The sequence below is a fragment of the Thunnus thynnus genome, chromosome 20, assembly GCF_963924715.1.
Source record: "Thunnus thynnus chromosome 20, fThuThy2.1, whole genome shotgun sequence".
In the NCBI taxonomy this organism is placed as follows: Eukaryota; Metazoa; Chordata; class Actinopteri; order Scombriformes; family Scombridae; genus Thunnus; species Thunnus thynnus.
This window is the reverse complement of record NC_089536.1, coordinates 15,779,139-15,796,583: the sequence shown is the minus strand read 5'-3', so window position 1 is coordinate 15,796,583 and position 17,445 is coordinate 15,779,139. Positions and strand designations below refer to the sequence as shown.

The window sequence follows — 17,445 nt, the reverse complement described above, 5'->3', positions numbered from 1 at the left end:
GTGTCTCTGTCCTGCATGAGCGGAGGCTGCGGTTTTCTGCTCGCTGCCCAGCCCATCGAGTGGGGAATCAGTAGGGTCTCAAGGGCCTCTTTCAGGGGGAGCAAACTGGAACAACCTGACTCTGTGTGGCCCTGCACTCTCAGGAAGGAAACCAGTCCCGCCACTGGTGTCTTTGTTTTCAGCAGCTCCTTCCAGGACACTTCCACACACTACCAGATGTCCGGGAGAGGAAGCAAAACGAAGGCAGGTTGAGCCAGATGAGATCGATCTCGAGTTCCGGTTCGCTCTCATCACAGCAGAGTGAGACATAATAACACTCAAGTTTTCCTCAGGTTGACTCAGGAGGTCCAATGGTGAACAGGCAAGGCTCCATCTGGGTCCAGTCTGGAATTGTTAGTTTTGGTTTTGGCTGTGCTCGGCCCAATCTACCAGGAGTCTCTGCCGAGTGTCCAGTTCAACTCCTTGATCAACTCCTTCATCACATCTGATAAGCCAGGCTTTGTCCAGTTCACCTCCAGTGGGCTGGATGCTGACAGCAGCTACATGTGTCCTCACCTTCCAGCTTCACCAACAACAAGACCAAGTACACCTACCCAAATTATAACTAGTCCGGCAAGTGAGTGTCTTTTATCAGCTCGAAAATAATTCTTTGAAGGTGAATTTTTCCATCTTTTACTTTGTTCTTGTGCATGTGTATTTTTTTGTCTCTAATTTCCTGCATTTTCTCATAAACGGTCAGTGTGTGGTCTTGTTCCTATGAACAGTCATGCAGTAGGTGATGGTGGTGTTGTACCTGGGGGAATGTGGCCCCGGATTGTGAGTCTCCACAAAAATGGGGTCTACACTTGTGGAGGAACCCTCATTGCTGACAACTTTGTCCTTACTTATGCCCAGTGCTTCTCTGCGTAAATATGCAGGATCTTTGTATTCTATATTTATATAAGACATTAATAAATGGACATTTATTTCTAAGGGTGCCATTTATGCTCCCTAGAGCCCCAATCCAACTGTCGGGGGGAGTGTGTTTCTGGACCCATGACTAGTGGATGGCTCAGAAGAGTTTGAGATTTCCCAGGTCTTTGTGGAAATTACAGTGACCAAAATGACCAGTTCTAATATTGCACTGCTGCAACTAGCTAAAACAGTCAGCTACAGTGTGTGTGTAGACATTAGGGGTGTGCCCGAATACAAGTACGTTATTCGGCAAAGCACAAATAGTGTTTGTTTTTTTTTATATTTGTTTCATACAAATATTTTAAAAATAATTTGTTTTCAGGAAGAAAAAAAAACGTCAAATACCAGCACACAGGTCGGTTATATTGCTATCTCAGTCTCTCTCCTCTGCTCTGCTGTATCTATCAGCAGGTCTCAACAAGGGGAGTCACATCCACCTGCTACATGACGTACATTTTCCTAATTTGTAAATGCGGTCTGTCTGCAATGAGGTGGAGAGTAAAGTTTTAGCCCAGGAGCAGCGCAGTCATCTATGATCTTGGAGACTCCAGTTTGAGACCCGGTGTGGGGCCCTCCTTTGTAAGGTAGTTTATTCATGAACACTTATTTTAACACTTTAATTTTCTAAAAATTAAAAGCATAATAAAAACAAAAACAGGATTTTTAAGCCTCTTTCCACTTTTATTTGAATACAAATACAAATAATTTTGCTGCTTCAACAAATATAGATACAAATATAAATACTGGGCTCTCTGCACATCCCTAGTGGACATTAGCAATGCCAGATCTTTCACTGCTGGAAGTCAATGCTGGGTGACAGGCAGGGGGCCTAGGAGCAAGCGCACAGGTAAGTTCATATTGTTTGCATGAGAAGTTTAATTTCAGTAGATCTTTGAGAGTTACTTTGTACTTTGTTCACTGTTTGTATTCACATGAGTAAAAGGGATTTTTTTAGGCACTGACAGAGCTTGCACAAGTCTTCGTGACCTTGAAAATCGAGTAACAAATTGTGGGAATGTTTCTAACTCAGAAAACATTTGCACATATAACATGGACAATAAGCAGGTAAAATAATTTTTCCCATCCACCAGTTTCTGAATTTTGTTTTTCATCATGTCAGAAGTTTGTAGATGTTAGTTTTCAGCTTTGGATGATCGATGATCATGTTTCTATCTGTTTTTACATTTACAGGGTGATCAGGGTGGCCCTCTGCTATGCAAGTCAGATTCATCTTGGTTCCAGGTGGCTGTTGTATCAACAGGTGGAAGCAAATCTCTCTGTGCAGATGTTCAGATCTTTGCCAAAACTTCAAGATTCGGGTCATTCTTTAAGGAGACAGTGGGCGACATGCCTTCTCCTGCCGCCACAGGAGGAGCAGCAGGTTTCTCCATGTCCTCATTCCTGTCCTTCTTTTTACCCATTACCTCTATGTTCCTGTTGTCAAGCTGTTAGGTCTGTTGTCAAAGGGATGCTTGAAGCAATTCATTATTGCACTTAAAAGTCAAGTTGATTGACCACTTCAAACACTCCTCATAAGACTCACTTAAATTCTGTAAATGCACATACAGTAACGCCGGTCAAATAGAAGAAAAATGTTGAAGAAAATGTTGCATCATAAGGCCAAAGATGTTTATATTTTTTAACAATAAAATATATTTTTATGTGATATGATGAATTATTTTAAAAGACAATGTCATTTCCAAAATGTTCCACTGAATCCGCTTAAATGCAGGACAACCTTTGTTATTTATGCTCAATACTCATTTATACCTTTGTTTTCTTTCTACATAAAATTGTCATGATCAGCTTTGTACAAGGTCAATTTTCAAAAAAAAACTGTGATTTTAATCACACATGAAATAAAAATTGATGAAGCATCAAATATATCTTTTTACATACATTCAGAACACAACGTTGCACATTTTAAAATGTAATTAAAAACAAGGCAGCTCACATTGTCAGTGAAAGTCATATCAAATACATCTATATACATCAAAATACATAAAATATATCTCAAGCAAGTAAGGTGCTCACTCTTAACGTTCCACTGTGTATTTCAGTAGTTTTACAGTACATCATGTGATGACACCCAGACTCCAAAGGATTATACTGTATTGAATAATTTTTCACATAAAATGTACAAATTAACACATGGTTTGCAAATATTTAATTATAGACCAACAGTAAGCAATTCAGTTCAAAATGTGGATTACAAAATCAGTTTTGAAGCTCTAAAACTCTTGCCGCTCTATGTATGGATCACAAGCTCTTTTTTCAGGTTAATGAAATGAAAGTGGTTGCACAAATATATTTTCCATTTAAATGTGTATTCATGAAAATGGCAACATATTTATATATTTTCTATTTAGGACAAAAACACACAACAAATTATGGTACAGATGAACTAATCCGAGATGACAAAGCCAGTGTAGATGTTGGAACAGTTTTGGTGTTTTCTGGCTTGTATCGGCTTGTCTGTGGGGCATCAACTGACTTCATGTTTGTTACTCTGGTGTGGGTACGCCTCCCTCAACCCTCAGATCAGCTGTTTCCCCCTCATTAATCATCTCCTTGTATTTACTCTTGAAAAATCCAGCCTGAGAGTACAAAACAAAGGAAGTTAGATAAAAACACTGCAATCCTGCATTAGAGATGCACAATAAAAACTTAAAAAGAACCAAACCAAATAAAAGAATAATAAAAATGTAAAGATGCCACATTCAAGTTTTGTAACTGGGCGTATTTTGTGATAAAGGGTGCCCAACACCAGACCTCAAATTGTTGTATTGCCCCCATGATGTTGTGTAATAAACTGATATAGTGCATGTAAAGTATCTCACCTTGTACAGACCAGCAGTGAGTAAAGCCAGCAGAGCCAACCCTCCCAGAGATCCTCCAACAATCTCTTTGGTGAAGTCTGGTTCAGGATACACTTCTACCTCTGCCACAATCTGAGATGTGCAGTGACAGATTTTGGATCGGATCTCCATTCAAGCTCTTTTCAAACACAAATAAACAAATCCAATGTGTAATTACCTTGTGAATGGGAGGATTGTTATTTGACTGCACTGAAAAGAAGATGTACTGGTTTCTGTCATACTCCAGACTGGCCATGCTGGTCAAGAGGAATTTGGCAGAATCAAGTCCAATCTGAGAGAGAAAAACAGGGGAATTGGACATTTAATTTCATCTTTCGGGTTGTTCATTTTCATTAAAACATTATTATTTTTACACACACATTAGTTACCTGCTTTATCCATTCAGAACTAAGGTTGGCAGAGATTGTGTACTTTTTATGCTCCTGTATTCCCATGACACGATTGCACTTGAACACTCTGCAACTGGCTACAGAGCAGTCCTGTGGGTGATTAAAAGGAGGCCTAAATTTATTGCTGGAAACAGGGAAAACTCATGTTGTGTAATGCACTAAACTACCATACATTTCTAAATCTATATATGATTAGATTAAATTCCACCATGTACAGATGGTAGAGCCTCTGATACTTACCACTGACTTATCTTTCTGTATCTGAGCAACAAAATTTGTGACGGTGGGTTTTTCATCTTTGTCTCTTTGGCAGTCTGGAATCTGAAATAGAGCTGATCCATGTCAGTTTAACGGAGAACAAATTCATCCACAAGGCTTTAGCTGCATTAAAACAGCTACATTTGAGACTTCTGGGGTTTCAGTAACAATGAGTTCCCACATATGTTACCTGCAAACTGCTCGAATCCACCCAGATGTCTTTATTACCGAGCTTTACCGGCACCCTGATCACCACAGTGAAATTCAGTGCTCTGATGTCATTTATAACCTAAGAGGGGAGAAAAGAAAAAGACTAACTGAGCATTAAAGTCAAGTCTGAAAAAAGTTAATTAACCTTATTTAAAAGGATATTATGTTAGGATAAGATTTTTTACCTTAATTGATTGTTGGACTGGTTTCTGCAAATTACTCTTGCCATAAGTGAAATTGCTGTAGCTGAGGGAACTGAACAGAAACATTGAATGTTTCAAAGACATTAAGCTTCACAATGTCAGCTTAAATTATTTAAATAAATCTTTTTAAAATCTGGATAAATAATATTTTTAAACTTATTAAATCACATGGAACACAAACCATTCAATTGTCATAAAAATGCTGTACTTCACATCAATCCCTTTCATTTTGTAAAGTTCACTTGACTTGGAGTGCTCGCTCCCACTAAGAGAGGTGAAATTATTGTACACATGAGTAATAATAATAATTGTCACATACACACATGTACAGTGATGTGCTTATAGGCTGGAAGATGAACACAACAGTACCTGGTGGCATTTGCAGTGATGAATAACTTCCTGTCAAGTTGACTGTTGCTTTCGATCCCATAGGACACAATGAAGAGCGCCTAACACAAAACGAATGACAGAGATCAGATTGTCTCCTCTCTCGGTTCAGCTGCAGTGAGATGAGATGCTTCTGTACACACTACAAACCTTAGCGTTGCTCTTGAAAATAGGCTTGTCAATAGTGCAGTCTGTCTTTCCCTGAGATAAGCCAGCTCCACTGTCCAAGGAGTTGCACTCAATTCTTCCCTTTATTAAAAAACACACATAATCCACAATCACTGCATAACCTCAGAGAGCAGCTGACCAGAGTTGAATTGAAACAGACTTGATCCTCACCTGCAGGCCTGTAAACTTCCTGTAGGAGAGCCCAGGTGGGTACGTGAGAACAACATGGCTGTTGTAGGAGTTTTCCTCCCTGTTTTCCACTGACACAGTGACCTCCAGCAGTTCATCAATGCCTACTTTAACCTCTGAGAAACTAATAGATTAGGAGAAAATGGGAAAAGTGAAGGAATGAAAAAAAACACAAAGAGAGTCCAGGTGTATGTAACTTTAGCATGTAGAAAGAGTAACATGCCAAATGCTCTGCTGAAAGAGTAGAATTAAAAGAGCATGCTGATCAATTTGGGAGTGCAAAGAGAAAAGTGTCACCTGCCCACCAATAGTAAATCCACAGATAAAACAGTAGATCCACACACCTACATTTGAAACTCAGCCTCACCTGGTGAAGTTGAAATCCACTTTCAGGTTATCTATACAGTTGTTGTCATAGCCGCAGTTGATCTCAAACTGTAACTGTGGAAGACAGTATGAAGTAAACCGTGTTTGTTCAGAAAGTGTAAGAGCAAACAGCCAAGACAGACATGACAAACAATTAGAATTACAACTGAACATTATTCAGAAAGCTTGACGGACAATTCCTGAGCATTTCATAGTAATGGAGAGCTCTCCACATAGTACCTAATGGTCAAGTATGTGGTGATATCTGTCATGACCTGGCAACCATGTAATTAATCACAAAAAGTATTGTCAACATGTGACAAACATGAATCAGAAAGTCAACTAGTCAGTTGTTTTTCTTAACTTCACAAACCCTGACCTTTATTGTTCAATCTTCAGTGCAGTTGAAATTCTGACAGTCAGTGAAGACCACATGTGAAAAGTATGAATTGAACTGGATCATTATCCCCCTTGGTGTGATTCTTCTGGGCAGATCTGAACACAGTAATCATACTCAGGTGCAGACTAAAATAACCATACCGAGACCCTTTGAGGATATGGTCTTGGTCCAGTTCCAAACAAACTCTGGAGTGGTTTGTTTGTGGTGGGAACATGATAACGTAGCCGGACATTCTTCAGGAGTTTCTTCTGTGTTTATGTTCTTGCTCCCACCCCAGACACATGTAAGCAATGAGTGGAGTGAACGTTCTCTTGTGGCTTGTAGTGATGCTTTTTAGTTGGAAATTCAACCAACAGGAAAGCACACCAAGTTTACCAACACATCCACTGATTCGGACCAGAGCAAATGAATATAGGTTTGAAAACACCCTCAGTATGAATAAAACCGACCAATAAACGAGGGTGTCTTTAAAGATTACTTACGGGATGAAAGGTTGTTGTCTGAGCCTGTTGGGCCAGACATGGCTTGAGATTTTTGTCAGAAGCCAAACCGTCAAATGTGAATCGGAGCTCATTGTTAAGTGGATTCAGAGCATCTTCTGGACAGGCCTGTGAGAGGACGGTACTATTATGAATATCAAGGTAGTGAAGGTTGGTTATATCAAAAATTATGTTTTTCACATTGAAGCTGTGTGGGTTGTAGTGGGTTTTCCTGATGTTATTAGGTTTTAAAGAACTCACCTCAATGTGGAAGTTCACATCGAAGCATCGTTTCTCTAAGCCAAGAGTTATTGATCCGGTCTCCTCTCGTTGTTTCTCCCTGATGTAAGCTCGGTTGTTTGGGACCTTACGTGTGGCATCCAGCTTTAAAGTATAATTAATCGTTGCTGTAGCTGGAATTAGAATTTCATTTAAAGGTTACTCATGTACACACATATCTAAATGGATGGACAGTGGGTCTGTGTTTAGAAACAGTGAAGAGAATCAGTGACCTTTATCTACTGTAGAGCGTCTGGTCATGGTAAAGCAGATTGTAGCTGTGTTGTCCAGTGGTTTTGAGCAGTCTGAGTTTTGAGTTTGGATTTTGTTTGGGTTGAATGTCACCGCAGAATCTACCATTACTATAGGCTTTGATCTGGATATGGACACAATACATGTGAAAATTGTAAAGCAGTATACCAAAATCACAACCAGTATATCTTATTTTAGCTGCCTGATACAATCCGCTATTGGTGAACAGTTCTGTCCTAAATTAGTAACAAGAGACTTAAAATTGTGTTACTGTGAAAGGTGGAGACTTCATGGTTATAAACCTTATACATAAATTACGTAAATGAACACAAATGGTAGAATTACACTTGAGAGTAATAATGTGTGACAGGAGCATCTTACCTGAGTAAGACAACTGTTCCCTTTGAACCCACCGCTAAATCAGGCAGATTGTCGTTACTAAGGTCAAAAGACGACTGACTGATCGACATACCAAAGAACTTCAGTCCTGGCTGGACTTCAGAGGAAGCGATTCTCTATGTAAATGAAAACATTCTAATCAATAAAAAATACATTTTGTCTAAATTGTATATTAAACAAGAAGCCATATGTATCATTTAAATCTTCTTGTTGCATCTTTGCTCTCACTCACCTGTGAGTAAGTAGGATGAATTCTTCCTCCTCCTCCTCCTATTTCGCTGTGGAAGATGTAGATGCTACCTTGACCACCATTCTCCAAAGGTGCTCCAACTGCCAAATCATTGAGACCATCACTGTTAAGGTCAGGCAGCACAGCAAGAGAAGACCCAAACCTTCCTTGGTCAGATGCATCCCCTCTCAGTACTAATGGATTATCGAAGCGACACTCAACTCTCTGGTGGAAATAGGAAAAAAGGATGAGAGTCGATGTTTGAATTCTCATTGAAAAAATCCAATAGATTCTGGATAATCTGGTCATTTACCTCATTTGATAAGCTGCAAACATAAACTCGTCCCTCTCTATCACTGTCTATGTACATAGGGGCAGATATGAGGACTAGGTCAGTGTACGTGTCACAATCCACATCCATGGCACAAACCACTGCACCAAAATATTCACCAATCTGAAACTGTGTGAGCAACAAAAAACAATTAGTAAAGTGAGGAAACAACAACCTTTAATTTAAGATTAAAAATATTAATTCTTTACATTGTCTTAATTGTGAGCACACACCTGCCAAGCAAAGGGATCAATTGTTTGGTCAAGACTGTTTTCATTAACTGAAATCACAACTCCTGTGTGTTGATATCTTGGAGCACCAACAATTGTCAGTGTGCCCAACCGCGTTTTGGCGACTGCCATGGAGTAACCTAGAATTAAAGAGTCAAGCTTATTAGTATACAAAGGCTGGGAACAAATAAGCATTATTTATTCTTTGTTTGATTTAACATTTAAAAACTTGCTTTGGGTCACCCCCTACACACTTTTCCTTGCAGGATGCTTCAAGTTCAGAATATTCTTTGCTTTTCTTGTGTGCATTTAAATCTGGAGACCATGAGGAGCCTTCACTTTGGTCTTCCCTGAACACATTTTAAAAACCATCGCAATATCTATACAAGCTGCACCTCCAGGATTTGTTGATATCTTACTGGCTTCTGCACAACTTTGAATCATATAAGATCCATCAACATGATCAGTACTGGGTGTGGTATTTGGTTTTTGATTTTCCCTTTGATGGAACTTGGTGATTGATGTATTTTCTTTATTTAGAAGACATTAAAGTATAGGATCATCTTTTGCAAAAAAAATCAAAAACAAAAAAACTGTCCTTTTTGGCATTACATGCGATATCAAATATGTTGCTGTAAAGTTTTCACTCCTTATTCCTCATTTGTTTTTTCCTGTCCCTTTCCCAAAATCTTGTGTTTTCAAAAGATGGCAGGAAGGATTACAGTACAGCAGTGTAAATACACCATTGCATGTACTGTAATATTCTTACCCAGATAACTGTCAGGCTCCATATTTGAAGGCTCATAGGAGATCCACTTCTGGCCTGTTCTTGTATATTTCTGGTAACCTCCCTTCCACTGGTTGGCACCAACAATACCCATCTGAATCCCCTGCAATTTAGACAGAAATGTATAGAAAATCTGTTTGGCACAAAACATTAGCCAAGGAAAAGGCTAAATGCATCATACATTCATCATCTGGACCTTATATAGCTATATGCTTTTCAGCCACAAGGAGTGACACACAGACGTGTGTGTGTGTGTGTGTGTGTGTGTGTGTGTGTGTGTGTGTGTGTTTCTAAGACTATACTGTCCAGTGACTGTCTGGTGTTTTTAATTACCTCAAGCACATAAGCTGCACTGAATCCTTCTTGAGCCATTTCCATTTTCAGTGACTCTCCACCGGTTTGAGATCCTGTAACAGCAACATAAATGAGTTAGTATACAGATTTGAAATTTGATTATAGCTCTGAGTTGTAATTATAAAGTATTTGCCAAGATATTTATGTATTTTTTTGTTAAAACAGCAAGTCTATATTTTCTAATAATGTCCATGTCACTTCCAATGACTGGCAGTTCAGTTTAAAATGACACTTCGTAATAAATGACATAATAATTGTTTACTTTGGAACTTTTACAGTAATATCACAATAAAACACAAAAATGATGTGAAGCTGTCATGATAAGGTTACATATGTACCTTCAATAGAGAAGATTTTGTCCTGCAAATTCTGCCGTAATTGTTCAAGAGCGTCAAAGTTTGATACTTGAAACACATGATTTGCTGAGGGTTTAGAGGCAATGGTGTCCAGTTCATGTTTTGCTTTGGGGTCTATGAATGCATCCCCCACCTAGGGATGTTGAGAAAACATGTTTGAGGTGTTGTACTGTACAACAAAATCGATTTGTATGCACAAAAGTAAAATATTGGCTCCATTTATATTACTGACTCTCATCATGTCTTTAGTATGCAAGCATGCAGCATTAAATCATTTGTTTTTTCAGTGCTGTTAAAGGTTTGTTTATCGATAATGCCTGATAATGTTTGTTTATCGATAATGCCTGTAAATTTTGGAGTGTAGAAAGTATAAACTATTTTCAGAAACATGCAGCATTAAATCATTTGTTTTTTCAGTGCTGTTAAAGGTTTGTTTATCGATAATGCCTGTAAATTTTGGAGTGTAGAAAGTATAAACTATTTTCAGAAACACAAAAGGCAATTTTCTAGGTATACCTAAAACTCCTCAATTATGGTTAAGTGTACAATGTGTACAATAAGAGTTCTTAAATTCCACAGAAAACAGAGTATAGGTAGCTGCTGTCACCTGAGCTGTATGTGATGTGTTAGTCAGATGTGCTTTAACTTTTTAACATGTTAACACAACACATATTTATACAGTAGAAATGCAACTTACCCCAATAGCAAATCGAACAATCTTTTTCTTTTCAGCTGAATTTACTGCATTTTGCAAATAAACCCGGTCATTAGATGCTCCATCTGTAATGACTATTAAAATCTTCTTCACATCTGACCTGGAGCCTCTCCTTGCCGAGAAGACATTGTTGCTGTCAAAAGAAAAATCTACTTTTAATACATGTTCTTGTGGTACATCTTTAATGAAAGAAAATGAAATGTCTTTATAGGTTAAGAAATAAAAGGTTGTCACTTACCTCAGTAGCATCAAGCCATGCAAATAGTTTTGGTTTTATTTGTACAAGCTTTGAGATGTCTCTCTGAGATTTCTGAGTAACATGGACATTGTTTCTGAAAACATGTTGCTGGTGAATTTTTAACTTTTTAGTGCTATGAACACAGAAAACAAAATCCCATACACTCTCCATTGAGGCAGAAATATCAGATCCCAGGCAAATAAAACCAAAACTCTCATGGCTTAATACCACTAGTTGTGCCATTTAATTACTGTCTTGTTGCCTCTCAACAGTGTGCAGGCAAAAGAATCCCTCAGGTGTCCAAACGCCAGTTTAATATTTCCCAGATTAACCAATAAATATAATAGTGAGTGGTGTGAGATGTACTTTAAGTACTGTAAGTACTGTACTTCTAAATGATTATTTTTCTGTATAATGTGTTGAGCTGATTTTAAATTTCTCTATTATATGTTGTGTTATAATTGGTATAATTGGTAACAGTAGATTTTGAAGTATTTATTTATAGAAATGCTTTGAAAAAGTTTTGAAAGATTGCCAGTTTAGATGTAACGCTGCTGATTTGTATCAAACTGGGCATGACTGTTGAAAATCAATATGAACAACATATCATAACACGATAGGAAAACTCTAAAATCAAAGAAAAACACATTGTTAACTTCTGAGGATGGTGTCACACATTAGCATCATGAAGGCACTTACACAACGTGTTCGATGGCTTTAGCTGTGTAAGTCTCTCCAATTAACTGTCTTATTCCATCAATTTGAGATTTCCAGTTATTAGTATCAAAAGTGTCAAAGTAGTAATGGACTTTGGGATTTGTGGAGAACTGGGCAATGGCAAACTGGAAAAAAAAGAAGAAAAAATGGAAATATGTATGGATATAAATGGAGATGTGTATTCAACAGTCAAATAATCAAACAAGTTGCATGGAGGGCTGAGGTATATTTTGAGTACAATCCTACCTTTGTATCCTGTCCCTGGAATGATCCAACCAGATTTTTCACAAAAGTCGTCATTGTATCAAAATCCTCTGCAACTACGCTGCCTGAGCCATCCAACAGGAATGCAATGTCTGCTTGGGTTCGACACTCTGTCAAAAAGGAGAAATACATCTGAATAATTATATACAGTTTCCTCTTTAGCACAGTGATTTAAAACATTCTGTTGTGAACATTACACATTGCTATATTGTCTGTCTGCTTGTTCCAGTGCTCAGGCATACTGTTGTGCTGATCACTCCAGAAAAGCCTCTTGGCAATGTGAAGCAGTATAATACAAATAATCCAATGCTCAGATTTCTACCAATATGCATGTTGGGTTGTGTGTATGAAGTGATAAGTGTGTGCAGTGGTGCTCAAATATTACTAGACCTTTTTTATCACTACCTTTGAGATTGTAAAAAAAACTCAACCTGTGTACCTTCAGAAGAAGAAGGCATAGAGTGTCCAACACGATTATGACTGGATAACTGCAAGCATACACCACTATACAGCGTGATACTTTTGCAGTCCTTTGGGATGGTTGGACCACATGCCTGAAAAGAGACAAGGCCAAGTCCTGATTAATAGATGATTATTTTGCTGTTTTTAAAACAATACATGTTCAAGCTGAAAAAAAAAATGGATTTACTGGTAAAGATACAAACCTCTGCATTTTTATCATCAATGACATGTAAATCTTTGCACTTCACAAACTTACCAGAGTGTTTTGTGTGGTGGGATCACTTGTCATTGTCAAACCAAGGGACATGTTGACTGCAAATTCTGGCACTGCATAAAAACATCAGCCATCAGTTATGTTAAAATCATCAAGATACAACACAACTACATTCTCAGTGACCAAACCACAGCCACCACTGGTAAAATATTTCACTATCTGATCTGATAACATTACCCAGTCAAGACTGTACAGCAGTGTCTCACAACTATGCATATTTTATGCTTATATAACCAATTTACAACAAAATGGAATACAATCTCCATCTTAACATGTCATTTTGTCAATTATTGAGTCCTAAAATTTTTAAAAACAAAAGGAACTGTTATGGGAACAAGTAGAATAACTTTACTTCATTCAATCAGTTGGCAAGTCAGCCAGTAAGGATAAAGATGGATGCCTCGGTATCTGTCTTATAAATCCCCTGAAACAATATCTATCAGATGACAAAAGCTAAAGAATCAATAAAGCATTTTGAAATGAGTAGTTGCTCACCTGGTACTGATACTTCCCTGCAGGATTCGGTGGAGCACTTAAATATTTTCCCTCTCTGACTTGATGAATATTGTGCAAGGGGGGCACTGACCAGCAAACTGAGGAAATAAAACCCAAAAATCAGGTGAGTACAGTGTAGCTCAATAAATCCCACATTTTATCTGTTAAGAAATGCTGCATGCTTATGACCTCATTACTGTGAAACTGGCATATGACAGCGATGCGAGCTGGAAAAAACCCTATCATAGCAGATGTGAAGCAGCAGATATGGTTACTGTAGACCCATGTTCCACCACACTACTTACTCTGATTGTCTTTGCACCACCTGGTATCCAAAACCTGCAGCAGAGTGACTCAAGGACTTCCAAGCCACAGGATCGATATTGAAACAAAGTGCAGCTTGTAACACTGAGGAATAAAGAAGGAAGAACCACACAATTTATCTGATTTAAAGCCACCATGTGTACAGTTATAGTATCTTTCAAATTATTCTCATGTTTTTATTTGCAGAAAAAGGAGACAGTCCTTGTGAAAATCTGTACAGTCTGTGTTACTTTCAGTCTATACAGTCTATGAGGTGTAGTGTGTGAGTTGTTGTCTTTTTTACTACCACTAGAGGGTGCAAAAGTCAGAAATTTTTGGATGGACTGCAACAGTGGGGCTTGAATAGCCCTACACATGCAGTGAGTGAGTGACTGAGTGAGTGATGGAGTTGCACCATTAGTCAACCGGCCTAGTGTTGGAGTTTCCCCATTGGCTGTTGCTTTTTCAAAATGAATCGGCGCAACAGCTTTCTATTACATCATTAGAAGTTGTTTACAGCTTCCACTGAAGAAGGGTCTATCTCCTGGATGTATAAAAAGAGCTGGATAGGCACCGCTGCTCAGTCTCCTTGTCTCAGCCAATTTTTCCCTGTGGCCACTTGCAGTAGTGCAGTGAAAAATCCCTCTGCGGCCCAAGAAGCATTTTCCCAATAGACCACCATTGTAAAAGAGATGTCTGTAAAACTGTTGACAGGACACCTTAAACTGCAAAGAAGGTCAATTATGACTCTTTCTATTATGAACTTTTGATCCATGGAGGTTTTATATTTGTAAAACTTTCCTCATGGCAAGAAAAGCAATTTAAATATTTGTGACATCATCACAATGTAAAGTCTATGGGCCGAGCGGGAACTCGTGGGCAGGGTCAGTGGGGGATCCAGCTCTTATAATACATCCATGGTTTATCTGCAGTCTTGCTGACCTACACAACACACCCACTTCACTACGTGACATGCCCCCCTGATCTCTAAGCCATCAGATCTCAATGCATCCTCAATGCGTCTTGGGTGAGTTCACACCTGTGCTTAGAGCTGTCCACTTGTGATCAGATCACCCAAGACACATGTTAATGCCAGGTGCAAACATGGCCTAACCCTAAACATCTCACTCTTCATGCCCAAACCTAACCAAGTGGGTGTGTCATGTAGTAAAGTGGGTGTGTTGTGTAGATACCGCCAGTCTGTAGATAGACCTACTTGTTCCACTCACGCCCACGCACAGGAGTAGTATTACATTTTTAAAAGATCTGTATTGAATTTCAGAGTAACATATAGAGTACATAAAGTGCAACCAGTGCCAAAGTGCAAAACATCCATAAGGTGCATAGAGTTCAGTGCTGTCAGTTCATAAATCCAAAATGATCCAGGGGAAGCGCTGAGATTTATCCAGACTCCTCTTCCTCCTGAGGTCAGCAAGTATCTGTTTAATTACTGTGATGCTTTCGATTACAGTTTGTTGTATTACAGTACAAAATTGTTTTCCACAGTTTTAAACATACAATACATATAATTATCTGTATCAGCTCTGTATGTCTGGATGGCAGTTTATCTTCCATAATACAATACACGGCAGCTTTATACCATAAATCAAAATGTACACCATGTGTCTTTCAGTTTATATGCCCCCCCTCCCCCAACCGGCTGCACCGCTCCCGCCCCTTCCCCTCCTCCGTCTGTGTTTTACTGGAATAATGACATTTCTGCAGCGTGACGCAGAGCGACTGCTTCCTGCTCTGAGCCCCTAGCTGCGGCATGAAATACAGAAAAGTCGGCTGAACTTCTGCTGTATGTGTCAGTCATAACAGACACATAACAGCGTCTCCTCCTCTACCGCCAGTGTGATCGACTCTCTTGCTGACGGTGGAGCTTAGTAGCCGGCAGGAGAGACGCCCAGCAGAGACGCCCTTTTAGATTTTATAATTGAATTAATTGAACTAATACCAGGACGCACACTTTTTATTTCTATGACGTTTTCACACCACAAACGATGAACAACAGCATTAAAATACCATTTGAACCCAATGCTGCCAAAAATTTCATTTATAATTTCCACCACAGCCTCCAGATGAATATATAATATCCAGGAATTCACATTACAGACACTACCACTGATTATCCCTGTAACAAACTGGCCACAATTTTGCACACCCATACACCAGCCATATACTAGGTTTTGACCTAGTCTAGTTAAATTCTAAACATAGTGACTTAATTACTATACATGATAAATACTAAGACTTGAATATAAAGACACAGTTCACTACTTCACACAGCATCTATATTTGCCTTATCAAGGGTTATCCTGTCATTGAGTGATATATTTGTTTAAATGTTGCAAAAACAAGGTCTTTCTTTTCACCTTTTTTTCTAAGATGGTCAAAGTTGTATAAACTCTTTGACCATCTGACAAGATATATACTCATGGCCGACAGCTTTAAAATGGTTAACTTCCTTTAATGGATCTGTTGAACCTAAGGCAGACACTTGCAGATGCATATGAATTAATTTTGGTAGCCATTAAATTTCAAAATGTTCTAAAATGACATCATGTTATACTTTTAAGGTTACAGTCTTTCAAAAATAAAACAAAAAAACCCAATAAATGCATAAAAAAAAAAATAATAATTTTATCATCACCCTCAAGTTCTGCTTTTTCTACTGTGGCTTTTATGGATTCAGGAAGACAATTACAGAAAATACTATATTGTAGTATATTGTAGATTTTATTTGTTAGTGTTAACCTGTTCATAGTTACCTATCATTTAGTTCATGTCATCCAGTTCTTTTGTGTTTTTACACAGTCTCGATCATACTGCAATATATATATAGCATATATATGTATTATATATATCACCAAGGGGTTTGCAGGAAGTTTGTTACTGCCCTCCTACATGGCAACTTGTCACATTAGATACAGTGTACTATAAAAACTGTTGAAAATTTGCATCAGCTTCCTTCTGATGAGTGAGATAGATAAGTAGGATGTGTTGTGTTGGTGTCTGATATGTTTCACAAGTTGTATACATTCAGCAAATGCTATCATGTTAACTTTCGAGAGCTGAGTAATGTCTGTTGCAGTATTAACAATTCAATTTGAATTCAAACATAATAATTTAGGATGTCTGTCTTTATGTGTCAGCCCTCTGAAAAACACTACCTTCAGTCCGCCTTGCAAGCCTGCACAGGATGAATAGGATATATATAAGAAATGAATGGATTTGATAAGAAATGTGTGTGTGTGTGGGGACGGGGGACGGGGGACGGGGGGACTAGTATAAGTTTTAGGTGTAATTAGCGCCATATGAAGCACTTTGTCTGAGCTCCTGAACCATGAGACCTAAAAGTTAAGTAAAGTTGGATTTCGTAGATTGAGACAAAGACAAATCAAAGACAAATCTGTGCACACACACATACACACACACATATATTTTGTCTCACCTGAGAAGAATAATGTTGTAGATATTTTCCAGTCCATTGTGTTACTCCCATGAAAAGCACTAAAAGTATGACTTGGAGGGAGATGTCGAAAGTAAAATGCAGAAATAATAAGGTGTGTTCAAAGCCAAGGTAACCAAACTTTGTAGGAGGGGGTAGGAGGGGTTACAATGTCGACAAACACTTTCTGTTGTATGTGAGCACATTGTATATACACATATACATACATACATATATATATATATATATTATACACATACTATATTAAACCCAGAATGATGTTTTGGGTACTGATGCTCATTCTGATGTAAGTCTGATGAATAATGATTAAAATGATAAATAGCAAAAAAAACTTTACCACAAATCACAGCTCTTGTTGGCAGGCATGGCACTACATTTGTCACTGAGAAAAAACAAGAGGATG

At 38.3% G+C, this 17,445-nt stretch overlaps 1 protein-coding gene across 1 annotated transcript; it reads right to left on the bottom strand.

Annotated features, from left to right (window-relative positions):
• Positions 1-937: 937 nt before the first annotated feature.
• Positions 938-17,112, bottom strand: LOC137171622 (integrin alpha-M-like). Its single transcript, XM_067575654.1, has 30 exons — positions 17,025-17,112; positions 13,570-13,672; positions 13,265-13,362; positions 12,752-12,822; positions 12,473-12,587; positions 12,016-12,143; positions 11,752-11,894; positions 10,797-10,947; positions 10,082-10,232; positions 9,723-9,796; positions 9,372-9,492; positions 8,606-8,742; positions 8,355-8,501; positions 8,045-8,266; positions 7,795-7,928; positions 7,395-7,537; positions 7,144-7,295; positions 6,886-7,011; positions 6,005-6,078; positions 5,620-5,761; positions 5,431-5,529; positions 5,263-5,342; positions 5,075-5,158; positions 4,876-4,945; positions 4,671-4,769; positions 4,463-4,543; positions 4,202-4,312; positions 3,991-4,104; positions 3,795-3,905; positions 938-3,551 (listed from the first exon to the last, which is right to left on the bottom strand). Exons 1-30 carry the CDS (start codon positions 17,059-17,061, stop codon positions 3,459-3,461), a joined length of 3,411 nt encoding a protein of 1,136 aa, XP_067431755.1. The 5' UTR covers positions 17,062-17,112; the 3' UTR covers positions 938-3,458.
• Between the last annotated feature and the right edge of the window lie 333 nt (positions 17,113-17,445).